At 38.4% G+C, this 27,983-nt stretch overlaps 1 protein-coding gene and 1 long non-coding RNA gene across 2 annotated transcripts in view; one reads left to right on the top strand and one right to left on the bottom strand.

Annotated features, from left to right (window-relative positions):
• The window catches only part of LOC129532157 (uncharacterized), a 190,391-nt gene that overhangs the window by 43,806 nt on the left and 118,602 nt on the right, over nucleotides 1-27,983 (top strand). The gene's annotated exons all lie outside the window — the stretch shown is intronic.
• Nucleotides 2,409-27,983, bottom strand: part of WDR64 (WD repeat domain 64) — a 149,604-nt gene continuing 124,029 nt past the window's right edge. Inside the window, exons 22-28 of the mRNA XM_031015516.3 lie at nucleotides 23,979-24,037; nucleotides 20,663-20,772; nucleotides 16,028-16,213; nucleotides 13,359-13,464; nucleotides 8,777-8,857; nucleotides 7,694-7,807; nucleotides 2,409-2,931 (exon numbers count right to left, since the gene is read on the bottom strand). Coding sequence (XP_030871376.3) covers nucleotides 2,848-2,931; nucleotides 7,694-7,807; nucleotides 8,777-8,857; nucleotides 13,359-13,464; nucleotides 16,028-16,213; nucleotides 20,663-20,772; nucleotides 23,979-24,037 — 740 coding nt within the window. The 3' untranslated portion in view covers nucleotides 2,409-2,847. The remainder of the gene's footprint in view (nucleotides 2,932-7,693; nucleotides 7,808-8,776; nucleotides 8,858-13,358; nucleotides 13,465-16,027; nucleotides 16,214-20,662; nucleotides 20,773-23,978; nucleotides 24,038-27,983) is intronic.

Genomic DNA, 27,983 nt, shown 5'->3' on the forward strand with positions numbered 1-27,983 from the left:
TGCTGGTAAATAGGGAAGCAATTGACTTTTGTGTATTAATCTTGTATCCAACAACCTTGGGTATAATTGATTATTAATCCCAGGAGGGTATTTTTTGTTTTTGGTTGAATCTTTCATCTAATATGTTTCTGATTAGCATTACCTTGATTACTATTAAGAAAGTTGAGCACTTTTTAATATATGTATTGGCTATTTGCATAACCTCTTCTCTGAAGTGTTAGTTCATGGGTTTTTTTTTTTTGTTGTTTTTTTTTGCCTATCCTACTGGATTGCCTTGATTTTTCTTATTGATTTGTTGGAGTTCTTTATATATTTTAGATATAAGTCCTTTCTTAGTTATAGGTAATGAAAATCTCTGCCATTCTACAGCTTGCCTTTTTTCTTTCTTAATAGTCTCTCTTTGGTAAACAGGAATTTTAAACTGTAATATAATTCAATTTACCTATCTTTTCTTTTGTACTCAGTGCTTCAAGAGATCTTGTAGCTTCTGTTTTTGCCTTCTTGAAACCATCAGATCATTATGTGAAGAATTGTGGTCTCACCTCTTTGTGTTTTTGTTTCGTTTTGTTTTGTGTTTGAGACAGGGTTTCGCTCCCTCACTCAGGCTGGTGTGCAGCGGTGCAATCTCAGCTCACTGCAGCCTTGACACCCCAGGCCCAAGTGATCTTCCCACCTCAGCATCTCCAGTAGCTGGAACTACAGGCCTGTGCCACCACACCCAGCTAATTTGTGTATTTACTGTAGAGACAGAGTTTTGCTATGTTGCCTAGGCTGGTCTCAAACTTCTGAGCTCAAGCGATCCTTCCACCTCAGCCTCCCCAAGTTCTGGAATTACAGACTGTAATCTGGCCCCTTGGCTCTTTGGAGATGAGAGATCACACAGAAAGAGAAGTCCAGCCAGTAGTCAGCCTCAAACACAAGGAGGCCGTCTTAGACCATTTAGACACTCGCTGCAGTTGTGTGAGTGGCACCAGGTGAGACCGGAAGAAATGCCCCGGTGGAGCCAGCCCACATTGCTGACCACAGAGTCATGAGCAAATACATGGTTGCCGTTGCAAGCCACTCAGTTTTTTTTCATTGTTTGTTATGCAGCAATAGATGACTAGTATAGAAAGAACTTACATCTTTACAATATTGAATCCTCAAAGCCATGAACATAAATGTACCTTTGCATTTATATAGAGTTCCTCAAAGTTTTCTCTAAAATGTTATATTGATTTCTTCATTAAACTTTTTTCCCTCCTCTCTTTTAGTATGGAAAAAAATGAAAACACTCAGAGAATTTGAAAGAGTTCTTTAATGAATACCTATATTCCTACCACCTAGATTCCATAATTAATGTGGTTTTAGATATGCTCTAACACATATCCATCTATCAGTCCATCCCTCTATCCATTAGTTCATCTTATTTTTTTGATTCATTTCAAAGTAAGTGGAAGACACTAGTAATCCTATTAGCATGCATATCAATGAGAATATTAGTTTACAATTCTTAATTTTTTGAAAAAATCCACATACAACGAAATGCAGAAATATCATCCAATAAATTTTGAAATGCACACCTAGCTGTATAACCCAAACTTTATTAAGATAACATTACCATTCACCCCAGAAAGTTCTTTCATACCCCTTCTAAATCTCTAAATCTCTCTGTGATATTTGCCCTCTCTCCCAGAGGCCACCATTGTTTTAATTTTTTAAACTGAGTATTAGTCTTTCCTGTTGTAGAATTTTATAAACGTGGAATCATACAACATGTATTCTTTCTGTAAAGTTTTTTTGACTTAACATATTCTTGAGATTGGTCTATGTTAATGCATGCATTAGCATTTTATTCCCTTTAATTGCTGAGGATTCCATTGTCCTACCCTACCATAGTTTGCTTAGTCATTCTTCTGTTGTGGAAACTAGGCTTTTTCCTTTTTTGAGTTATTATTAATAACTTTCATAAAACTTTTATAAAGATTCTTGTTTACTTTATTTTCTTAAAGTGTATTTTAATATTAATATGGCTATATTGATTTTCTTTAGGTTAGTTTTTGCATCATACATCTTTTTTCATTCTTTTATCTTTAAGAGTTTGGTGTCCTTGTATGTTAGATGTGTTTCTTGTAAACAACATATAGTTGGATTTTGTTTTTTTAATCCATTCTGACAACCTTTTAAACTTGCATACTTTAACCGATTAAAGGTTTCATAATTATTGATATATTTAAGGTTAAATCTACCATGTTACTATGCTTTTTCTATTTCTATGACCCATTTTTCTTCCTTTCTTTGCCATCTTTTGTATTTATCTGGAGTCAGGTCTGGACTACATATAAATAATTTCTGACTTTAAGAAACTTAGGACATTTTCTTCCAGATAGTATTTCTCTAAATGAAGAAGACAAACATCTAGAGATCTGACTGGTACATTTTTCTTTTTAATAATTCTTTTTGTACAACACATAGCATGACTTGAAAGTGCCTTTTACTGCACATGTTCTGACAGTCATTCTGGCTGTGGAGTAAGGTGACCAATGGGAGGAAGTGGAAAGCTAAACATTGATAACCATATTATTTTAGACCTACTAATGCTGTTGATTTCATTTGTTTTCTTATGTGTCAGTTTGCTGATAGTAAATAAGAAACACCGCCTAAACTTCTGGCTGCTTGCTGCTTGCTTGGTATTCAGAGTTGAGGTCACCAGAACTCCCTAAGCAATCTTTCCCATCAATAGGATGGCCTGACACCAGAGACGACTGATAGTGTCTGGTGGTTTCTCCCTCTCATCCTGAAATAAAGAGCAGGTATCATCCAAACGTTGCCATTTTATGTGCAGCAGCCATTTCTGATTTTTTCTCCTTACTTGGGTATAGCTGGGAAGAAGGAAGAAGCCAGATTTATTTGTGGGACTAAATTTTTTTTCAAACTTCTTCTTCGTGGTGCCTGTGAAATAAAGAGCATGTCAGTTAGTAACTGGCATTCTACTGACAAACACAGTTTTCCAGAGTCAAGTTGTATTGCTAATTCACATAGAGATTTTAATCCTCCTAGAAAAAAATGAATAGTTGTTTACTTAACAATCCTATGTGACTTCAGGATAAAAGTATGTTAAAAGTAGGAGGTGGGGCTCCTGAAGGATGCGGTGGACAAGCAGAAGCTGAAGAGCTACTTAACTGGGCAGTTATCCATTCTAGGACTCAGCTGCACAGTGTGGAAAGGGTTGGGTCAAAACAAAACAAAACAAAACAAGACTTGGTTAATTAATAATTAATATTGTATATGTGCTGCTGAAGCGAGCACAATTAATAATTAATATTGCAGACTAATAACATCAGAGTCCATTGGCTCACAGGAAAATAAAATCAAGTGATTATCAGTCACACAAATGAGGAATAAAAGTTTGGTTTTTGTTGTGTTCTGCTTTGTTTTGAGACAGGGTCTTGCTCTGTCACCCAGGCTGGAGTGCAGTGGCACCATCACAGCCCACTGCAGCCTCAACCTCCTGGGCTCAAGCAATCCTCCCATCTTAGCCTCCCGAGTAACTGGGACCACAGGCATGTGCCACCACGTCCAGCTAATAAAAGTTTGTTTTGCATTGATTATTTTTGGAAGAAATAGGTATAAAAATTTAAACTAATTTGGTTTAAAAATTCATATCAGTAATGTTCAACCAATATTCACAATACATGTCAATTTGATTTTATGGTCTATTATGGGGAAAAAGAAAGAAAGAAGAAAAAGGGAAGAGGAGATGTAGAGAGTTATAAGGAAAGGGAGAAGAGTGAGCTCCTAAGGTCAAGATTCAACCACTTACGGATCCTTTAAGCTTGGACATTAAGAGGTCACATGACTACTCTTCTTTCTCCCACAGACAAGGTATGAGGCTTAGCTCCCTGGATCAACCTGCTAAACCCCAGCAGAGGGAACTTTCCAAGCTGCACAGATCTTTCTTTTATTTCCTCTTTTTCTTTTTCCACTTGTTTTAAAGGCTAATTCACTATTTCTTTCAGCAAATGTTTCTGCAGTGTCTCTTATGTTCCAGACATTGGCAGCAGAGAGTAAGTTAGGCAAAGTTTCTGCCTTCATGGATCTTACATTCTAGTGGGATAAAGGCAATAAAAATGACTTTTTAGGGGAAAAATTAAGCTATATGAAAAATACTTTTGGAAAAAATGGATTTTTATATGATACAATGTCATGTAGTGATCAGAGCTATGAAAAAAATTAAATCAGTGAGGAGACTGAAAAAGATGGGAAGGGTGGGGCTCTCTAGTGTTCATTAATTGTTAATTCTCATAAGGTTATTCTGACCAGGAGAGACCTAGCAGCTCACCCATCACTGAATTATACCACATTGCATTTAAGTGTCCAGGCTCTGAAGTTAAGTGACTGGATTTATCCCAGCTCTATGACTTGCTTTTTTTGGAGTCTCAGAGGAATTACTTATCCTCTGTGTTTCAGTTTTCTTAATTGTAACAGGAGGATGATCATTGCAACATATCTCAAAGTGTTGTTGCAAAGATGAAATGAAAGAGTACATAGCAAATGCACAATATCATACTGGGCAACATTGATTTGAAAATAAAGATTTGCTGTTATCATTAGAAATATTACTGAGTTACAGTTTATATATTCTTTTCACCTAAAATAAAATTGTGAGAATTTTTCTGTCATTAAATACTTTTTTTTTTTTTTGAGACAGAGTTTCATTCTGTCACCCAGGCTGAGATGCTTTGTCACGATCTTGGCTCACTGCAACGTCCACTTTCCAGGCTCAAGCGATCCTCCCACCTCAGCCTCCCAAGTAGCTGGGACTACAGGTGTGCACCACCACACCCGGCTAATTTTTTTTTTTTTTTTTTTCGTAGAGACAAAGTCTCACTGTGTTTCCCAGACTGGTCTCAAACTCCTGGGTTCAATCAGTTCAACTGTCTCAGCCTCCCAAAGTGCTGGGATTACAGGCATGAGCCACTGAGCCTGGCCTGTCATTAAATACTTTGGAAAAACTATGGAGTATGTTTTCACATATACCATCTTTCACTTAGACATTTTTGCATGATTGGACATGTTTCCACAATTTTGAAAATGGGTTACACTTTCCAAAGTTCACTTTCTTCCGTTCTCTTCCTACATTTAAACTGAAAAGGAAATATAAACTCATGTTCTGATTTATCTTTTGTTGTACCATGGTTAATATTTTATAATGTGTTGTTTAATTCTAAAGAGATGTATAAATGATTTAAAGAAGTTCATATTCAGAATTAGCATTTCTATATTTAAAAATAGTAAGTCAAAAGAGACTAAGATATCTGTTATTGAACCTTTTACTCAAAAGACTTTCTTCCAACTGTACTGTAAGTTCCTTAATCTATAAATGGATTCCTGGTACCCAGAACAGTGCAGGGGACATGATGAATATTTTAAGGATTCCATAAATATTTGTTTCATAAAAGTGAAATTTCTCCCCCTGAATTTCTGAGGTCGTTTTATGCCCACCATTTTGGAAGTGTTTTTATGAAACGAGGCATTTGGTGTCTAACTATTGATTTTATTTCATCCACTGTTTTTCCATTTAGGCTCTTTGGAGTTCTAAAATTGTAGACAGTTAACATAGTGGTGCTTTAATCTATCCCAGTTTCCAGATTTTGTCATCTTACTAAGTACACAATTTTCTAAAAGGGTCTTAATTGTATATTGGAAACCAATTTTGACCCCCTGGCCACACTTAACTATTTCTTTTAGTAAACCAGAAGAGAGTTTTATGTCAGGATTTTTCAATTTAAGCAAATTAAGGCACCTATTTTCTATAAACAAATGAAGACATCTGTTCCTTTTGTCTTTCTGGTGTGATCGACGATCTATCAGAGTGATTAAGAGAAAATAAAGGATTTGTCAGAACATCAGGTTATTTAGACATCTTAAAAATGTCTTTGTGTTTGGATAAATAATTTATCATTCTTTATGATCTCTAATAAAATTAATTATAGTAGAGTCAAATTCTGGTTATTGGAGTGTAGATTAGTCTTTATGTAGATTAACTGTGAATAATTTTTCATTCCATATTCTCTTCCCCCTGGTACCTAAGACATATTTGGCCATCTTCTGTCACTTAGTATTTACTTAAAGAATGTAAAGTATATTTAACATCAGATGAGATAAAATTTAAATAAGAGTGCAAATAGACATAAAATGCATGAATTATAAAACCTAATGCACAGAGTTGTGCAGAAAAAAATACAAATACTTTAATTACCTTTAGTTTTGGATTTTTTTTTTCATTTCCAGGTCTCTAGACAAGGTTTTGGATTATTTATACAACTGTGTTTCATCAGTTACATAAAACAATTAAAAGTAAATGATATTTTTTAACAGAAAACTCTTCTAATGCCAAAAATTCTTACTCAAATAATTGTCAGAGTTGATGATGAACAGAAATTATTCATATTCTCATTAAGTGCACAAGCTAACATTATTATGGCAAAGTTTTCAATATTAATTAAAGCAGCTTTGAATATTGTTGTTGTTGTCAGTATTTGTTATCTATTACTGAGTTAGGCACAATCAATAAACGCCACCGCCTTTTTAATTTTAATCTGACTTCATGGAAAGGAGACTTATAAAAAATTACCAAGTGCTGTATCTTCCTCCTAAATGTTTGATCTATTTTAATGACTGGATAAATGGCCACAGGTTAAGTTAGGCCCCTGAAAGCTTCTAGAACTAGTAGGAGAGTGATAGGTTACATAGTGATAGCTGTGTAGGCTATCATGGTTTAATTGAATCAGCTTGGAGTCAGAGTAGGTATCAGCTTATCACTTCATTTGTATGTGATCTTTGGTAAGCCACTTGACCTTACTTTAGGCTCCATTTTTTTCCCAGCTCTAAGAGAGTCTAATATTTTCTTTGTTCTTATCGTGAAAATCAAATGAATCATTTATAAAATCACTGCAAACTCTAAAGCATTGCATGTTAGTTATTTTTATTAATACTGTAGAAAAATTCTTGCAGCTAAGACAGAAACTGATGTCATGGCTTTACTCTGTAGGTACAACCAAATTAAGACACAAGGATGGTTATACAGCCCTCCTCTATGTCATGTCAAATCTCCTAGTTTCTAAAACAGCTCAGTGAATTTCAGTCATAAAGCTCTAGATAAGCTTCATTAGCTCAGGCTTATTGATCTTATTTGATTTTTCTCTTTCTCTGTCCAGCAAATTCATGATTTTCATCTCACTGAGCTAAAACACACACATCTGGAATATTCATAAAAAATATGAACTGAGGCCGGGCACAGTGGCTTATGCCTGTAATCCTAACACTTTGGGAGGCCAAGGTGGGTGGATCACCTGAGGTCAAGAGTTCGAGACCAGCCTGACCAACATGGAAAAACCCCGTCTCTACTAAAAAAAATACAAAATTAGCTGGACACAGTGGCGCATGCCTGTAATCCCAGCTACTTAGGAGGCTGAGGCAGAAGAATCGTTTGAACCTGGGAGGCGGAGGTTGCAGTGAGCTGAGATCGTGCCATTGCACTCCAGCCTGGGCAACAAGAGGGAAACTCCGCCTCAAGAAAAAAAAAAAAAGTATGAACTGAAATGATTTTAGGTTCAGAATGTTTCTGAAAGCAGAGACATATTTTTAAAAAAACAAACAGAAATAGGATACACTGAAATTGGAGTTAACGGTGGAATTAGTACTAACTTACTTTTTCACGTTGAACATGACCTCCCTTCTTCTTTCCTGTAATGCCATTTGAAGAGTCCTTTTGGGCTTCTACACCAATCAGTGGAAGAAATCTTAGACTGGTGGGGCTTGATATCTGGAAGCCATAAATTAGTCAGTGAGACACACTCAAAGTGATTACTTCTGTAATATGAATTCAGGAGTTGGGATGAGGAGTGAGAAGGCCCAGCTGCTTCAAAATACACACCCCCCTTCTTCCCAGTTGCTCAGTATTAAATCTTTATTTTATTTTATTTTTTATTTTTAAAATAGATACAGGGTCCCATTATGTTGCCCAGGCTGGTCTCGAATTTCTGGGCTCAAGCAGTCTCCTTGCCTCTGCCTCCCAAAATTCCAGGGTTACAGGTGTGAGACACTGCATTCCGTCTACCTTTTAGAAATTCACTATTAAATCTTGATAGTTCACCCTTTAGCTTCATCTGTTAGCTTAAGTATTTGATACCTATTACAACATGTTTTTAGGAATGATAACATCTAAGATATAAGTTAATTTGAAATATTTGGTCTCTGGCTTATTATTTCTTGGGTTAATTAATTAGTTGTCTAACAAAGGTTACCTGGGGTGGAGACTTGAAGGATGAGTAGGGATTTGGAGGGAAACAAGAAATGAATGAATTCTGGGCAGGGGGGCAGCACGGGCACAGTTTCAGAGGTATTGGAGAGACCAGTGATGCTTAAGGCACGGAAAATAATTTCATGTGGTTGGAATATAGGCAGAGTATGAGGAGAAGGTGGTGAAAAAAGAGGGTGGATCCTGGAGGTTTTATAAGCCAAGCAAGGGCATTTGGATTTTACCCTGTAGTTGACGAGCCACCAGAGTAACGTTCAAAATAACCACCTCGTGGTATGGCAGAGACAAGGGACCCGGTCATTGACACACACAGTCCAAGACTTTTCTGGGACTGCACATGATACGTTTTTGGAAGCAACGGTCCAACTGACTGTATGATTTTCTCCAACCTTGCTTGGTAGCCCAGGGTCAGGAATGAGATGGCAGATTCTCTACTGTTCTGTGACCCCTCTACTCCTAGAAACTCCAACTCACCCTGTATATAGGCAGAGAGCCAAAAACAATCCCTGCCTCTCTGTTTTCAGTCACGAAACCTTCCAAGGGATATCTTCGAATCTGCAAAACAAAGGGATGAATGTTTAATGAAAGGGGCACATCCTATCACTGGTGAAATACCTGGGTTCAAATCCTGACTCTCACTTATTAGATGTGTAATCTTAGACAAGGGACTTCCCTGTTACCTAGTTATGAGAATCAAATGAAATCATATGTATAGCAAGGTGCTATTCAATTGTAAGATTTAGTACCACTGTATCATCATTCATGGTCACAATACATCAAAAAAGAAATTAACAGAAGAAGTGAATAGATAAATATTACATAATTGAAAATGAAAAGGAATGGACAAAACAAGACTGCTGGTGAAAATCAGAGTCCTAAGGGAAAGGCATTTTAATTTAACTTTAGCATTCAACCTTTGTTGTTTTACCAACCAACTGAGGTAAAAAGAGAATAAAGCGGCCGGGCACGGTGACTCATGCCTGTAATCCCAGCACTTTCAGAGGCCGAGGCAGGCAGATCACGAGGTCAAAAGATCGAGACCATCCTGGCCAACATGGTGAAACCCCGTCTCTACTAAAAATACAAAAATTAGCTGGGCGTGGTGGCAGGTGACTGTAGTCCCAGCTACTTGGGAGGCTGAGGCAGAAGAATCACTTGAACCTAGGAGGCGGAGGTTGCAATGAGCCGAGATCACAGCACTGCACTCCAGCCTGGATGACAGAGCAAGACTCTGTCTCAAAAAAAAAAAAAAGTAAAGCTTAAAATATGTGGGGCATTCAATTATTTCATTTCAAGGGCTCTAAAACTCATTCTAAAGATTTCTCCAAATTTACTTAATGTTTCAGTTAAGTTACTTAAAAAATGATTTCTTATCTCTAAATTGAAAGAGAATGTTAAAAGTGAATTCCAATCTTTATTTCTAGGTTGTACTATTTTAGTCCTATTCAACAAAATTGAGTATCTGTTACAGGCTATGCATGTATCTTTGCTCATAAAGAGCTTATGATTTAGTGATAGGGATGGGAAGTAGAGTAAATATACAAATAATTCTTTTTTTCTTTTTTTTTTTTTTGAGACAGAGTTTTGCTCTTGTTGCCCAGGCTGGAGTGCAATGGCGTGATCTCGGCTCACTGAAACCTCTGCCTCCTGAGTTCAAGGGATTCTCCTGCCTCAGCCTCCCAAGTAGCTGGGATTACAGGCGCCTGCCACCATGCCCAGCTAATTTTTGTATTTTTAGTAGAGACAGGTTTCACCATGTTGGCCAGGCTGGTCTCGAACTCCTGAGCTCAGGTGATCCACCTGCCTCAGCCTCCCAAAGTGTTGAGATTATAGGCGTGAGCCACCACACCCAGCTGAATAATTCTATTTTAATGTAGAACACGATAATATAACATGTTATGAGACATGAAGCAGGGAGACATGGAGCCTTTGGCGAAAGTGGAGCTAATGTTTATTGAGAAACTAAAGTGCACCTGGTATGTATTTTCTCATTTAATTCTCACAAAAACCCTCTGAAGGATTTTCAAATGAGGAAAGAAAGAACGAACTTATCTAAAATTAAACCTAAGTCTGTTAGGCTCCACACCCTGTGGCTTCCCTCCTTAGCACCCTGTCTTCAGGGAAAAGAAGGTACCTGAGCTCCATTTGGACAGAAAGGTAAAGTTTTTGAAAATTGTTTCATTTGAAAAGAATTGAAGATTAAATATTTTATTAAATATGAGGTAGATACTATTAAAGAATAATGATATACTGAACATTCAGGACATAATGGACATTTGTGGATCTGCTGCCTGTTTTACAAATTGGAACAACACCCCCAACTTTGAAGGTAGATACTGTTAAAGAATAATGACATACTGAACATTCAGTGGACGCTTGTGGATCTGCTGCCCTGTCTTACAAATTGGAACAACACCGCCAACTTTGAGCTCCGTATGTGAAGCTCTCCCTCACCTCACTCCTGCTCATCTACCCTCAGACATAAATGGCAATCCAGAATTTTGTGTTTTTAATTCTCTTGCTTTTGTTTATATAATTTTACCTTATACATGTTTCTTGCCCAAACAACATTTTGTTTTGTTTTGCCTATTTTTGACTGTTACATAAATGAAATTGTTATGGATATACTTATGCAAAGTTGTTCTCATTCAGTAGTTGCTTCAAACCATCATTCCTGTAGATGAGCGTTACTCTCGTTCATTTACTTTCACAGGTCTATAGTATTCCAGTTTATGAATATGTCATAATTGATTTGCCCATTATCCTGTTGATGAGCACTTAGGCTGCTTTCAGGGATTTGCTATTGCAAACTGCACTTCTCTGAGCATTCTCCTACCTGTCTCCTAAGGAGATGTTCAAGTTTCCCTAAGGTATACATTTAATAGGATAGGCCTATTTTCATCTTTACTAGATAATGCCACATTACTTTCCACAGTGGTTCTACCAATTTACACCACTACCATCAGCAGATTAGTGTTCTGATTGTGCCACAAAACACCAACTCTTGATATTTTCAGACTTTTTGGTATTTGTCAATCTGGCTTCTGTGGAGGAAGGGCTCCTATGGAGTCCTCCTCCGCCATCTTGCTCAGCCACTTTATTTTAAACCATTTTGTGGAATCGTCTCTTTTTTCCTCACTGATTTTAGGAGTTCTTCCCATATCCTGTATACTAACCTTTTTTAATTTTAATTTTTTTTTTTATTTATTTATTTTTTGAGACAGAGTCTCACTCTGTCGCCAAGGTTGGAGTGCAGTGGCACGATCTCAGCTCACTGCAACCTCCATCTCCTGGGTTCAAGCGATTCTCCTGCCTCAGCCTCCTGAGTAGCTGGGACTACAGGTGCACACCACCACGTCCCACTGATTTTTTGTATTTTTAGTAGAGACGGGGTTTCACCATGTTAGTCAGGATGGTCTCGATCTCCTGACCTCGTGATCCACCCACCTCGGCCTCCCACAATGCTGGGATTACAGGCGTGAGCCACTGCACCCGGCCCCTGTATGCTAACCTTCCTATGTATTACAAAGATAGGGTGGACGTGGACAGATGGAAGAGGTTATAGATATGGCAAGGACATCCCAGGGGAACTAAATTATAGGGCAGAAGACAGAGACGAATGCTCAGGAAACAGTAATTAGTGTGATTTGTAGAGGGTGGGGTAACTGTAGGTTGGTAATGGGAGATACATTTAGAAAGGTTCTTTTGGTTTATTTTGTGGAAAACCTTGAGGAAATCAATTTTATTAATGCTAGACCTTAGCCTAAAGAATCATTTTATATCTGTTCTCTAGAAGTGTTAAAATTAGAAATAGAATGAACAGCAGTACACTTTTCTCTCTTAATTCTGCACTGAAGAAAAACATGTCTGTCTGTGAAAGGTAGAAGAACAGCTACCAAAGATGTCCACATCCTTTTCTCCTACTTCCTAACTTGTGAATATATTGCTTTACTTGGCGAAAGAGACTTTGCAGATATGATTCATGTTAAGAACCTTGAGAGAAGCATATTATGCTGTATTATCTAGATAAGCCAAGTCTAATCACTTTAATCTTTCGTTGTTTTTTCTTTTTTTTTCCCCCAGACAGGGTCTCACTCTTTCGCCCAAGCTAAAGTGAAGTGGTGGGATCATAGCTCACTGTAACCTCAAATTCCTGGGCTCAAGGGATCCTCCCACCTCAGCCTCCCAACTAGCTAGGACGACAGGTGGACTGTCACCATGCCCCGCTACTTTTAAAACAACTTTTTAATAGAGACATAGTCTCACTATGTTGCCTAGACTGGTCTTGAACTCCTGGACTCTAGGGATCTTTCCACCTTGATCTCCCAACATGATGGGTTTACAGGCCACTGTGCCCGGCCCACATAAATATTTAAAAGCAGATAATTTTTCATGCTGGGTCAGAGGGCTATGTGACCACATGGTCAGAGAGGGGACACATTTCTGGCTCTTTTTTGTTTGTTTGTTTTTGAGCGGGAGTCTCGCTATGTTGCCAAGGCTGGAGTGCTGCGGCACGATCTCAGCTCACTGCAACCCCTGCCTCCTGGGTTCAAGCAATTCTCATGCCTCAGTCTCCTGAGTAGCTGGGACTACAGGCGCTTATCACCATGCCTGGCAGATTTTTTTACTTTTAATAGAGATGGAGTTTCGCCATGTTGATCAGGCTGGTCTCGAACTCCTGACCTCAGGTGATCCACACACCTCCGCCTCCCAAAAGTTCTGAGATTACAGAGGTGAGCCACCATGTCTGGCCCATTGCTGGCTTTGAAGATGAAGGAAGGGAGCCACAAGCTAAGGAATACGGGCTTCTCTCTTATAGCCTTCAGAAAGAAACTCAGCTCAGATGACACCTCAGTATAGCCCCCATGGAGAACTTTTGGCCTCCAAAATTGGGAGATAATTAATTTGTATTGTTTAAGCCACCAAGTTTATAGTAATTTGTAATACCATCAATAAAAATTAATATGTTATATTGCTGGACATATTCGAATTCAGAAAAACAAAAGCAAAGGTTTTGTTGTTGTTGCCATTTCTTTTTTTTTTTTTTTTAAGCTACCTTAGGAGAAGAAAGAGACTTGAAAAACTTGAAATCCTGTTCCACTTCAAAGGCCTTGGGAGGTGTGCGTTTGAAAAGTAGAGACATTGAGCTCATTTTTCTCCATCTGCATATAAAGATACAAGAATAAGTACATACCCATACCTTTTATTCTCTGCCAACTAAACAAAGATCCATTATGTCCTTCTCTGGTGCCCACATTTCTTGGTTCCTATGGCATCAGTCCCAATGACAGTATCTCTGCACTCAACTCTTATACCACTTGGTTTCCCAAATATTCCTCTATAGAAACTACAGCAACTCCTACTCAACCAGAACATTCCGTTTATTTATTTTTATATTTTTTGAGACAGGGTCTTGCTCTGTCACCCAGTATGGAGTGTAGTAGTGCAATCTCGGCTCACTGCAACCTCTGCCTCCCAGGTTCAAGCAATTCTTGTGCCTCAGCCTCCCAAGTAGCTGGGATTACAGGTGCACGTCACCACGCCCGGCTAATTTTTATATTTTTAGTAAAGATGGGGTTTTGCCATGTTGGCCAGGCTGGTCTCGAACTCCTAACCTCAAGTGATCTGCCTGCCTCAGCCTCCTAAAGTGCTGGGATTACAGGCCTGAGCCACCATGACCGGCCATTTCATGTATTTAAATTCACTAATAGCCCTTGGGGAGTGGGAGGGGAAACTCTATATTAGGAACTAGGAAACCTCTTTTACAAGACCAGTGCTTGACTTCCGTATGATTCAAGGAGGCTTCCCTTATAGTCAAAACTTAATTATGTATATATTTAGAAAGTCATAACTATTTTTTTTAACTTTTATTTAAGTTCAGTGGTACATGTGCAGGTTTGTTATTTCGGTAAACTTGTGTCATGAGGGTTACACAGATATCTGGGTTACACAGATATTTCATCACCCAGCTATTAAGTCTAGTACCCATTAATTATTTTTCCTGATCCTCTCCCTCCTCCCACCCTCCACCCTCAAGTAGGCCCCAGTGTGTGTTGTTCCCCTCTGTGCGTCCACTTGTTCTCATCATTTAGCTCCCACTTATAAGTGAGAACATGCAGTATTAGGTTTTCTGTTCCTGCATTAGTTTGCTAAGGATAATAGCCTCCAGCTCCATTCATGTTCCTGCAAAGGATATGATCTCATTATTTTTTATGGGTGCATAGTATTTCGTGGTGTATATGTACCACACTTTCTTTATCCAGTCTACCACTGATGCACACCTAGGTTGATTCCATGTCTTTGCTATTGTGAATAGTGCTGCAATGAACATACACATGCATGTATCTTTATAGTAGAATGATTTATATTCCTTTGGATACATACCAAGTAATGAGATTGCTGGGTTGAATGATATTTCTGTTTAACATTTTCAAAAGACAAGAAATACTATGTCCTGAGATGAAGTCATTCTACAGAAGAAGGCCCATTTTGCTACAGATAAGCCATAATTATTGAGCAATAACAACATAACATGAGCACGTGTCCTACGCTAAAGCTGTCGTGTATGTACCATACCCTTTCATGCTTCTGTGTCTACTATTCACATCTGCTCCCTCTGCTTGTGATATTCTCCATTAGTCATTCTTTATTAGTTCCACAAATATCTTTTGAGTGCCTGCTGTGTGGTGAGCACTGAGCTATGAACTGTTTTATACAAAGATATATAAAACAAGGTCCTGGTCTTCAAGGAACTCACAGTATAGAGAAGAAGACGCATATGGACAAATTAGAATCCTGTCTTAAGTACTAGGATATATGAACATTCGAGGCTAAGCAATTGCCCAAAGTAAAACTGAGCAACTTTGCTTGGTAAACTTTACTGCATCTTGAAGCTTGGCTTACTACACCACCTCTTCCATCTCAGCCAGCTTTTTCTCCAGTGCTCCTTACTGGCCAGCCAAAGTAGTCCTTGAACACTCTGATGGGGTCACCTGGAACCCTTCTTGATTGTTTTCAAATTGTTCCTGCTTTGATCCAAATCCTGTGTGGCTTCTGATGTTTAGCTTCAATTCCTATTTAGAACCCTTCTACCATCTTTTGAATTAGGTAATGACATTGGGTCTTTCCAGCCTTGAGTGCACTTGGGATTTCCCTAAAGGACTTTAGTTTTGATATCCCTCTCTGCTTCTTTCCATTTGGACTCATCTTCCTTGGCTCCCTTAGTGCTGGTCTGTGAGATGTAACCAGTCCAGGCAGGTCTGGTCCCCTGAAGGCTGGACATTTTGACATTCACCATCTAGGGTTGAGCTGCACTGATATTGAAAACTCAGAGTACTGATCTTTTCCATTATGACAAAGGACGTCTAAAACCAGGATTGAAGATTGTAAAAGTGGAAAATAGCTTCTCTCTCACATTCTGTACTCTATCCTTCCTCCCCTATGCCTTTAAGCATGCTCAAATTTCCCCCACTAACAAGTTATTGCACCTTTGGTCTTCTTTGGTTAAATCCTATTTGCCCTTCTGTTACTGTCTTAAGAATCAGATGTTCCCAGAAGTACTACCAATTATAGCTTTGTTTACATACATCTCCCTTCCACTGGATTACAAAATTATTGAAAAGTTCTGGGCCTCTTGTCTTGAATTCTCCATCTCAAGGACAGTGCCACAGCATCTCAACAGTTTGATTCTTGTATGGTTATCTAAAGAAGAGCTAATGGTCTTACTTTTCCCCGTCAAATATCAGAGGATATTCATATTTTTGCTTCTCTGTGAACTTGCTTTCTTCTTTTATTTCTATGGGATATTCAGTAACATCACAAGGCAAAATGAAATCCCTTGTCTGTGATAATTCAAAGAGCCTTCGCTGTCCAAAATATCCACAATAATGTCCATTGAGGGCATGCCAGAGCCTGAGGGAAGGAAAAGGAAGGGAGGAAAAAGTAACTGGAAAATTCGGTCAAAGTTATTCTGTTCATTAGATCGTTTATGTAAATTTGCGCTGGTCCATCAAGGATTTTTTTACTTGAGTTCAAGACCCTTTCTATTAAATACTATGGAGCTAATCATAATGTAAACTTTTTTTTTTTTTTTTGAGATGAAGTTTTGCTCTTGTTGCCCAGGCTAGAGTGCAATGGCATGATCTCGGCACACTGCAACCTCTGCCTCCTAGGTTCAAGTGATTCTCCTGCCTCAGCTTCCCGAGTAGCTGAGATTACAGAAGCCCACCACCACACTTGGCTAATTCTTGTATTTTTAGTAGAGATGGGGTTTCACCACTGTGGCCAGGCTGGTCTTGAACTCCTGACCTTATGTGATCTGCCCACCTTGGCCTCCCAAACTGCTGGGATTATAGGCATGAGCCACCATGTCCGGCCAACATTTTTTTTTTTTTTTGAGGAGTCTCACTCTGTCGCCCAGGCTGTAGTGCAGTGGCGCGATCTCGGCTCACTGCAAGCTCCGCCTCCTGGGTTCATGCCATTCTCCTGCCTCAGCCTCCCGAGTAGCTGGGACTACAGGCGTCCACCACCATGCCCAGCTAATTTTTTTTTTTTTTTGTATTTTTAGTAGAGATGGGGTTTCACCGTGTTAGCCAGAATGGTCTCGATCTCCTGACCTCATGATCCACCCACCTCGGACTCCCAAAGTGCTGGGATTACAGGTGTGAGCCACCACGCCTGGCCTCCCGCCAACATTTTTATCAGTTAGACTGTAGTCTGCAAACTTTTTGGAAAATATTAGTTTGAATCTGTACTTACGACACCCATTTGTCAAAGCCAGAAAACAAATGGGCAGTGTTATTTCAGGATAATAAAACTGCATTTGGTTGCTAAGGGTAATGGCCTCTAGCTCCATCCATGTCCCTGCAAGAGACATGGTCTCGTTCTTCTTTATGGCTGCTTAGTATTCCATGTTGTGTGTATACCACATTTGCTTTCTTTCTATTTTCTTTTGGGAAAATAACACTGCCCGTTCAAGCTAATCAGAACACTTGTTGACTAACAGTGTATTCATTGAATTAGGCCTTAGAATGGGCTGTATCTCAGCTGGCCACTTTTCAAATCAGCATCAACCAAACTTAAGGGAGGAGGGATCTCATGCTGCTTTTACTATTATCAAATTCTCCTCAACCTCCATCCACAGCTGCTACTATTGTGCAAATACCCTGCTAATTTTTACAACTGAGTTCTGAAAGAGGACGGCAAGAGAAGTGACTCGTTATCCATATGCCTTGTTTCACTATCACTTCACTCCAAGAGGTCCCTTTAAATAGCCCATGTGGTTTAAAGTAATACAGAGTATTATTAGCAGGAGTGTGTGCCCTAGGCCATATGGGAACATAAAATAGTTTTGGAAGATCTTCCTTTTATTTATTGATTTCAACCTCAGAGTGGCAAATGATGGCAATCATCATCATGAGCCCTGCAGCAATGACCTAAAAGGAGGAGGGCAAGCAAGCGAAAGAAACTTAAGAGTAGATTCTGCAAAGTCTGAATAGCCTCCCACCTCAGAGAGGTAGATGTTCAGAAGGAGGCAGAAACAGAGGTATCTATTTGGGACTTCTCCCACTTGACAGTGTCCTGGGGAATTAACATGAGCATCTTCTATTCCTTCCATGTATTAATTCTCCAGTATTATAAAAATGTCATGGCCTGGCCAGAACCTTTACCAAAGAGAAATAGACCAGCCCTTTAATAGTAAAAGTTAGAAGGGTGAGGGGCTAACTTCGGAACAATTCTAAATTTATTCTGCTTTAGGCAGGACTGAAGAGATTGTAGTCTCCTTGTTTCCTGCTATGCGTGGAGCTCTCCCAAATAACTAATCCTGCTTCCCAGCTTGATTTCCTGGGCCTCAGATACAGAACCTTAGCTACCTTGAGCCCCACTTTGCCTCCCTGAACTTCTGTCTACAGACTGATCACCTGTCCTGCATCCCAGAGTTCAGCCTCAATTATGTTTGTTTCATATTTAAAAATCTCATCTTTTTGACAAGCAAGATTTAGAATGTTGAAACTGCCTAACTCTTTAGAGAGTGGCAGTGAGTATTAGCAAAGGGACATGGCTTGGTTATGAAGACAGTTGTGTTCTGAGGTAGCTATTAATAGATGTAAGCACTTTGAACTGAGTATCTAGGGAGATTTTCACTGTAAGAAATCATAAAATTAATTTATCCGTGCCAAGGATAACTGGAGTGAGCAGTGCTATGGCGTGAATGTTTTTGTCCCCCTGCCAAATTCATATGTTGAAACTTAATCCCCAAAGTGGTGATATTGATGTGAAATGGGACATGCTTAGGTCACAAGGGCTCAGCCTTCATGAATGGAATTAGTGTCTTTTAAAAAGAGGCCCGAGGGAGCTTGTTTGCCTCTTTCACCATGTAAGGACACAGCTAGAGGGCATCATTTATGAAGCAGAGAGCAAGACCTCAGTAGACGCTGAATCTGCCAGCACCTTGATCTTGCACATCCCAGACTCCAGAACAGTGAGCAATAAATTTCTGTTGTTTATAAATTACCCAGTCTAAGGTATTTTGTTACAGCTGCCTGAACAGACCAAGACAAGCAAGGAATACCTTATAACAACAGTGGCACGTACATTTGTGGTTGTGCCACGTGTGTGCGTCTGTGTGTGTGTTGCAAACTCAAATGAACACTTCTGCTCATAGGTAGCTGAAAATAAGCTGGAGCAGAGACCAAGGGACTGAGTTGTTAAAAACATCTATAATAATGACATTTAATATTCTTACTCTTTCCTGCAAATAAAACAGCAGATGTCCTTTCTTTTTTTTTTGAGGCGGAGTCTCACTCTGTCGCCCAGGCTGGAGTGCAGTGGCGTGATCTCGGCTCACTACAATCTCCGCCTCCCAGGTTCAAGTGATTCTTTTGCCTCAGCCTCCCAAGTAGCTGGGATTACAGGCTCATGCCACCACGCCCGGCTAATTTTTGTATTTGCAGTAGAGACAGGGTTTCACCATGTTGATCAGGCTGGTCTCCAACTCCTGACCTCGTGATCCACCCGCCTCGGCCTCCCAAAGTGCTGGGATTACAGGCGTGAGCCACCACACCCAGCCCAGATGTCCTTTCTTACAGAGGAAGTAACTCTGACCTTTTGCCTCCAAATAGGACCTTACTCCCAAAGATTCATCTTGAATTCAACATTCTAAAGCTCTTTATCCTTCCACATTCTAAACATTTTCCTCTTTTAGAGCCCTGTATCTTAATGAGTGGTTCTAACATTCACCTAGTTGCATAAACCAGGTGTCATTCTTGACATTTATCACTTACCTCCCCTTTGAGTCAAAGTTCGTGTCTTCTTGATTTTACCTTCTGGATAGCTATCATCAAATCTAAACCACTTATTTCCAGACTATTACCACTCCTCTAATCCAAGCCACTACATTCACCCTGGACTTCAAACCGGTCTCTTTGCTCCCACTTTTGCTGCCCTGCAATCTATTCCCCACCCATTACCTTCCAAAAATATAAATCAGGTCATATTACTCCCCCACGTAAAATTCTATGCAGTGGCTATTTCTTTCAGGGGAAAGATCCAAATTCTTATCAGTGCCTCCTGGACACTGTGTGGCTTTGGTCTGTCTAACTCTGTAGCCTCAAGCCCACACAGTTAGCTAGGCTGTCTTGAATTTCAGTCCAGCAACTTTTATGCAACATAAAATATTCCTTCCTTTTGGTTTTGATTACATTGAAATTCCCTAATATACTTCAAAGCCTCTCTACCTCTCTGAATCTTACCTAACTTCATTTTTTTAAGGGGATAATTCATTACCATGATTTTAAGACATTTCAATATGCAGAAATTTGTTTCTAGAAATGCCATGACATTTCCTTTCTTTCTCTTTATATGTGTATGTGTCTTTAGCATTTTGTGTATAGGTACTTAGCATTATCTAGGTAACTGATAACAATAGGCTTTGCAAAATCCATCACAGTGTCAATGACATAATTAGCTTACCCACTTTTCTCAGCATCAGTTGCTCTTTTCTATTACTTTTCTATGACTTCTGATTCTGAGCCCCCGTCTATGACTTGGGTCTAACTCTCCGAGATAGCTATCTTGCTTAATTCTTTGAAATAATTCTACAAAAAAAACTTCACTTTTATCAAAAGCATTTATGATACCTTTTAACATAGATGAATATGACATCTCATGTCCTTGGTCATGAAAGAGAACTCCAAATCAGTGGCCATCTTTTCAAAGTCCTTTTGTGTCATCTATTTACTTATTTATTTAAATCAGTTTACCAAGATTGCATTTGAACTATATACTTCAACTTTAGCTTAAAATCCTTTACCTCTCATGCTCACAGTACTGAATTCACAGTATGATGCCATCTTGGCCTACCTTACTGAGCCATCGATGGAGGCAGTAAGTACCACTTGTTTTTCTTCTACATAGATTACTTGAATAATTTCCAAAGAATGAGCACGCCAGGAAAGCAGCTGCTTGAATTTCTAGATAGCAAAAACAAGGCATATTCCTCGGAATAACTATATGTTAGTCAAAATGTAATCTTCAACAAAATCATTTCTCATTGAGCCAAACTTACGAGTGGAAGATGTAGACATCTGTGCTAGATGATTAAGTCCTTGCCCCCAATTAGCTCTTCTCTTGCTTGTTGGGGTACAAGAAGTCCTGTTTTTAAAGACTTATTAATTCATACATCTCCCTGGGAGAGGAAGTATCTTATGTCTCTGGCAATTTATCATGTAACTGAGAATTAGCGATTCATTTAATTGATGATTAGCAGATGACTAGAGGAAAGAGATGCTTTAGGAGAAGGTTGGAGGGGGACTGGAAGTAAATATAATCAAGAATAGAAGGAAACAGAGCTGGAAGGTAAAAGCTAAAGGGGAGATTGGCAAAAAGACTTTTCCTATGTTCAGATTTTATCTAGAGATAGAACTGCCTGTTTTGTTCTTTTGGGGGGAGTATAGGATGGGAGATACATGCTATAAGTAGTTGATGAAAAGAATAAAACTCAGCTCATTCTCTTTCAAAAACATCATGAATCATCTGTCACAGGAGTAGAAAAGAAAAAAATCATGAGGCTTGATTGTTTATGTTTCTTCAGGGTGTGGCTATCCTCAAGTTTAGGGCCTCTCGTGGGCCTCGGGAGACCTTCCTGAATTGTGTGAACTAGAGTTGTTAAGTGGAGAGCTTGCTCTGCACTCACACCCCCTGTGAGTATATTCCCTCTTTATCACTGATAAACCCGGACTGACACCTTACTTTGTCCTGGGTCGTTTACCTAGAAGTGTAATGTGATGACAGTCCTGGCAGTTTAGAGTTCTCCTGCGAGTCTTCTATTTATTTAGGCTTTAACAAAGGGTAGGCACAATTCCTCCTAAATTTGTTGGCCTTCTGACTCAATTCCCTCTGGTTGTTTTTAGAGAGCCAAAGTAAAATCTGGACTCCTAGTTCTTTTTTCTTCTTTAGAGACAGAGTCTCGCTCTGTTGCCAGGCTGCAGTGCGGTGGCGTGATCTCGGCTCACTGCAGCCTCTGCCTCCTGGCTTCAAGTGATTCTCCTGCCTCAGCCTCCTGAGTAGCTGTGACTACCGGCACGTGCCACCACACCTAGCTAATTTTTTTTGTATTTTTAGTAGAGACGGGGTTTCACCATGTTGGCCAGGATGGTCTTAATTTCTTGACCTCGTGATCTGCCTGCCTCAGCCTCCCAAAGTGCTGGGATTACAGGCGTGAGCCACCGTGTCTGGCCTACTTCTTATTGTCTCAAAGCTATTAAAGAATATCTGGTCATCCAAGGTTTCTTTCTCTGCCTTAGGATGGCATTCTCTAACACTGACTGTATTTATAGTAAGATATACATTTTGCTTCATGACTCAGTGAACATATACATATACTTGCACATGTGTCTGAAACAAGTTTCACAAAAGGATACTTCACCTATGTGAAATGTACATCAATATGATCTATTCTGTTCTACTGCATTGCATTCCATTCTCTTCTATTTTTATAAAGATACTGGTTACGACTAATTTAATTGATTTCATGACCCCTTAACAGATTGAAACCCGCAATTAGAAACTAAGATTGTCCTTTCTGTATGTGTGTATATGTAATTATATGTGTGGTCTCTCTTTCTGTGGAGAGGTTTCGACTTATCTTTCAGAATGTCTGTATACCATGGAACTTCTTTTTTATCAGTAATATCGGGAGAGAACAAGATTAACCTTATTTTCTAGACTGACCTATTAGGTATTCATTGCAGTTGTAATCTATAGCCGGACCTGGTTTAAGCATTGGTATATGCTGATCTATGTAATAATGAGGCATTTTATAGCCAGGTTCTATGGTTCTGTTGTATATTTATAAATAGGCAGCCATGTACAAATGGTACGATTCCATTGTCTGAGTACAGAAAAGGTTGAAATGAAGTTGAATATGAAAGAATTTAAAATAAGTTACTAAAGATTCTCTAATTTTAAATTTGTGAAAATGCTTTAAAATTATTTCTACTATTTTTGTAACTCAATATTATTCTGTAACTTTGTTCTGAAGATTTTCTCTAAAGTTTGAAAGATCTCAGTTGCTAGTTTATAGCAATTCCATTTGCGAAACTGTAGGCTTTGAATGACATTTTATCTGTTAAAATTAATAATACAATATAATAATCATCAGCAGTAGGATAAAACAATTACATAACTTTTCACCTATATATGGTTCAAGCATACGGTTTGTTTTTGTTCAGCTTGCAGCATGTCTTCGTTACAAGCAATTTATAGTTACTGGTAAATGAAACTTCGTGTTTCCCAAGTTGTTTGAACCTTACTGTTTTTCGTTTGTTAGCATAAGTATTATATACGGAAAGAGTGTTGGATTAGCAATCAGAACCCCGACCCTGGCCCTGACTTCATCACTGTCTGTGTGCTCCTTGGCAAGCTATTCTCTGATTTACCCTCTGCAGGTGGAGATAGTCAAACTAAAGTTGAATACCGAAACCTTAAAAGAGTTAGAATAGATTCTCTGAAACAAAAAGAAAACTCCGTTAATCAAATGAAACAATATTTGAAACAATAACTATTCTGAGACACTCTGCAAGGAATCAAATCCTAATCAACATAAACCCCTTGTTAATACTTGTGATCCAAAAAAAATGTATCTGTTTAAGCTAATATTTAGCTTTTGATTTGATGTGTTAAAGAAAAATAGGGCTATGCTAAAATAGCTGTTCCTTGGTATAATATTTTAAAAAATAGAATAAAATGTGCTTTAATGTTAGGGAGAATTTAGACTAGAAATAAGAAAAAAATTCTTAAATGGTTCTGTACTAGGTTTGCAAGGAAGGTTATGGAATATCTTATAAAGGATAAGATATAGAAACTGACTGTGGAGGACTGTATAATCTATGAACTTTTTCTAGCTCTGGGTTGCTATGTGAATTCTCACAAATAAGTCAAAACATGAAGACGATGCAAAGTGACCAGTGGCTGGCATACTTACTCCCTCTCCCTCACTTACTTCATCCCTTTTCACCAGCAGACCATTGCTATTTGTCATGGAGCTCAAATTTCAATAGTATATGTGCCTTGACAACAGAGAGTCTTGTATTTCTATCCTTTATGGTGTCTAGCACAGAGAAATGCTCAATAAATATGTGCTGACTCATAAATTAAAGTGGAAAACTGAAGTTCTTACCTTTTCATCATGAGGTGGATCCAGGAAAGAGCTAATATTGCAAAGGATAACATGTCCTTCTGTATAAAATTTAAACATTGGAATCTTTAATTAGATATCATGTTATCTAAATCAATACTATCCAAAAGTTATTTTGATTTAGGTATTTATAATGCTGAATAAAACAGAACCTGAGAAAACAGAAATGAAAGCAGAAATTTCATATTCATTTTTATTTATTTATTTATTTATCTATTTATTTGAGATGGAGTCTCGCTTTGTAGCCCAGAATGGAGTGCAAAGGCATGATCTCAGCTCACTGCAACCTCTGCCTCCTGGGTTCAAGCAATTCTCCTGCCTCAGCCTCCTGAGTAGCTGGGATTACAGGTGCCTGCCACCACACCCGGCTAATTTTTTTTTTGTATTTTTAGTAGAGACAGGGTTTCACCATTTGGACAAGCTGGTCTTGAACTCCTGACCTCAGATGATCCACCTGCCTTGGCCTCCTATAGTGCTGGGATTACAGGCATGGGCCTCCACACCTGGCCCATATTCATTTTTATGTGTAGAAATTATTTTGTTTCTGTCTTGATAAGTCTTAGTGAGATTGCTTCACCCACTTAGAGTTCTTTTAGAGATCAGGGTAATGGAAATGAATATACCACCAAACAGAGTCCAAACTCTTACAGAGATATTCAGCCTACAATTTAAATGATAGTTACAAAAACTACATATCAAAGAGCAACAATGACTACACCTCAACTTTTAAACTATTTAAACTGCAGGAAAACAAAGGTATAAAAAAGGGTCTTGAAAGAAGCCAGATGGAGAAAAAAAAATGAACACAAACATAAGAATGACATCAAACTTCTTATCAGAAGCAATGCAAGCAAGAAGAGTGGAGTGAAATATTTAACACGTTGAGAGAAAAAAACCGACCAACCTAGAATTCTGTACTTTGCAAAATTAACCTTCAAAAGTAAAGGAGAAATAAAGACTTTCTCAGACAAACAAAAATTGAGATAATTTGTCACTAATAGGCCTGCCTTTCAAGAAATGTTAAAAGAAGTTCAGAAAAAAGAAAAATGACATAGGTTTAAAAAAACTCATATCTACATAAAGAAAGTAAGAAGACAAGGAATAAGCAAAGATAAAATAAAAACTTTATTTTTGTTAATTGATCTACCAGATAATGGTTTGTTAAAAATAATGATAGCAACAATGTATTTGTAATTATAACTCATAAATACTTGAAATGAATGATAGTAATTATACAGGAGATAAAAGAGAGATATTAGGAATACTTTGGTATTATAAGATACAAAGTGGCATAATATTACTTGAAAATAGGCACAGGCTAATTGTGAATATATATTATAAACTCTAGGGCAACCACTAAAAAATGTTTAAAAGGAAGTATAATAAATATGCTAAGAAAGGAGAGAAGATAGAATCACACAAAATGCTCAATTAAAATTGGAAAAGGCAGAAAAAGACTGGAAGACAAAAACAGGAATAAAGAGCCAGGGCAACAAATTAAGAATAGTAACAAATATGGTAGATACTAATTCAACTATGTCAATAATCAATTACTTTAGATGCCAACAATCTAAATACACCAATTAAAACAAAGAGAGTGTCAGAGTGAATTTAAAAACATGACCCACTATATGTTGTGTATAAAAACCTACTTTAAATATAGATACATATAGATTAAAAGCAAAGGAATAGAAAAAGATATACCACGCTAACACTAATCAAAAGAAAGCAAGTGTAGCTGTATTAATTTCAGACAGAGCAGACTTCAGAGTGATAAAACTTATCAGGGATAAACAGAGGGCATTACCTAATGATAAAAGGGTCAATTCTCCGAGAAGATTTGACCATCCTTAATGTGTATGTCCCTAATAACAGATATCAAAATACTTATAGGACAGCAAGTTGAAATAGATGAATCCATTATTATAGTTGTAGACTTCAACACCCCTCTATCAAAAATGGGCAGACCAAGCATGCAGAAAATCATTAAGGATATAGTTCAAATCAATGGCACCATCAATTAACTGAATATAATTGACATCTATAGATTACTTCATACACACACATTCAGAACACACATTCCTCTGAAGATCGTGTAGACATTCCCCAAGATAGATCATGTTCTGGGCCACAGAACGCACCTGAACAACTTTAAGAGACATCATACAATGTATGTTTTCAGACCACAATGGAATTAAAGTAGAAACCAGTAACAGAAAGACAACTGGAAAATCCCCAAGTACTTGGAGATTAGGTAGAATATTTCTAAATTCTTTGGGTCAAAGAATAAATCTCAAGGGAAATTTAAAAGTATTTTGTATTGAATAAAGGTGAGGCCAAGCATGGTGGCTCATTCCTGTAATCCCAGCATGTTGGGAAGCTGAGGTGGGTGGATCACCTGAGGTCAGGAGTTCGAAACCAGCCTGGCCAACATGGTGAAACCCTGCCTCTACTAAAAATACAAAAATTAGCCGGCCATGGTGTCAGGTGCCTGTAATCCCAGCTACTTGGGAGGCTGAGGTGGGAAAATTGCTTGAACCTGGGAGGCGAAGATAGGGGTGAGCTGAGATTGTGCCACTGCACTCCAACCTGGGCAATAGAGAGAGACTCTGTCTTAATAAAAAAAAAAAAAAAAAAAAGGTGAAATTACAACTTATCAAAATTTGTGGTATGCAGCGAGAGCATTGCTCACGTGGAAACTTGTAGCATTCAATGCATATATTAGAAAGGAAGAAAAATCTAAAATCAACAATCTAAGCTTCTACTTTAGGAAAATAGAAAAAGAAGTAAGACCTGTCTCTACAGGAAAAAAAAAAGCATACACCTGTAGTCTAAGCTACTCAGGAGGCTGAGGTGGAAGGATCACTTGCAGGAGTTGGAGATTACAGTGAGCTATGAACACACCACTGCACTCCAGCCTGGGCCACAGAGTCAGACCTTGTCCCTCTTTTTTCTTTTTAAAGGCAACAACTAATGATGTAATGATGCCTGAGGGTGTCTGATTTAATCTAGTGAATAGATAGCAGCCCTCAAAGAAGTTCTTTTAACATCTACTGAGGCAGAGAAAAAGGAAGCCTAATAGAGTCTAGGAGCAGTCCACTTTAGTTATAATGTAGATGAGGATAGATTGGATCCCAAACCCACTCTATTTTCTGGATCACAAACAGAAACCACTAATTTCAGGATGAGAATGGGCTATATGATAGTAAAGTATTCTAGGCATAGGCAAAGAGAGGACTAACCCTAATAGAGGTCGGTGCTGGGAATTCTATAGTTTCAAATTTTAGTTCTCTGTATTTGTCAGAAAAGGCTTGCCACATACTAGGCAAAGTTAATGCAAGAATAAGCAGGCTATTTTTAGAAAGCAACAAAATTTGATCTTAGCTTTCTCTACAAGTTTTCTATAAAAAGAATTAGTGTCTATATAAATTATACAGATTGATAGATAAGCGAAAATCAGAAGTATAAGAATATCCTAATGTAAAAGGATTGGTGGTAAGCAAAAAACAAACAAAACCCAAAAAACTCCGGGAAAAACAGGGATAACCTTAAATAAATGTGAATTTATTTATAATGCTATATACAAATATAGACAATTATTATCAATAAGGTCCAGACGACTCAATTGACAGTACGAAATGGTTTCTTGTAACTTTTTTATAAAATAAATTTTGAGGCTGGGCATGGTGGCTCATGCCTGTAATCCCAGCGCTTTGGGAAGCTGAGGTGGGCAGATCACATGAGGTCAGGAGTTCAAGACCAGCCTGGCCAACATAGCAAAACCCCATCTCTACTAAAAATACAAAAATTAGCTGGGCGTGGTGGTGCATGCCTGTAGTCCCAGCTACTCGGGAGGCTGAGGGAGGAGAATTGCTTGAACCTGGGAGGCAGAGGTTGCAGTGAGCCAGGATTGCACTACTGCACTCCAGCCTGGGCAACAGGGATAGACTCTGTCTCAAATTTAAAAAAGAAAAAAAAAATTAAAAC

This window comes from Gorilla gorilla, chromosome 1, assembly GCF_029281585.2.
Source record: "Gorilla gorilla gorilla isolate KB3781 chromosome 1, NHGRI_mGorGor1-v2.1_pri, whole genome shotgun sequence".
NCBI classification, from domain to species: Eukaryota; Metazoa; Chordata; class Mammalia; order Primates; family Hominidae; genus Gorilla; species Gorilla gorilla.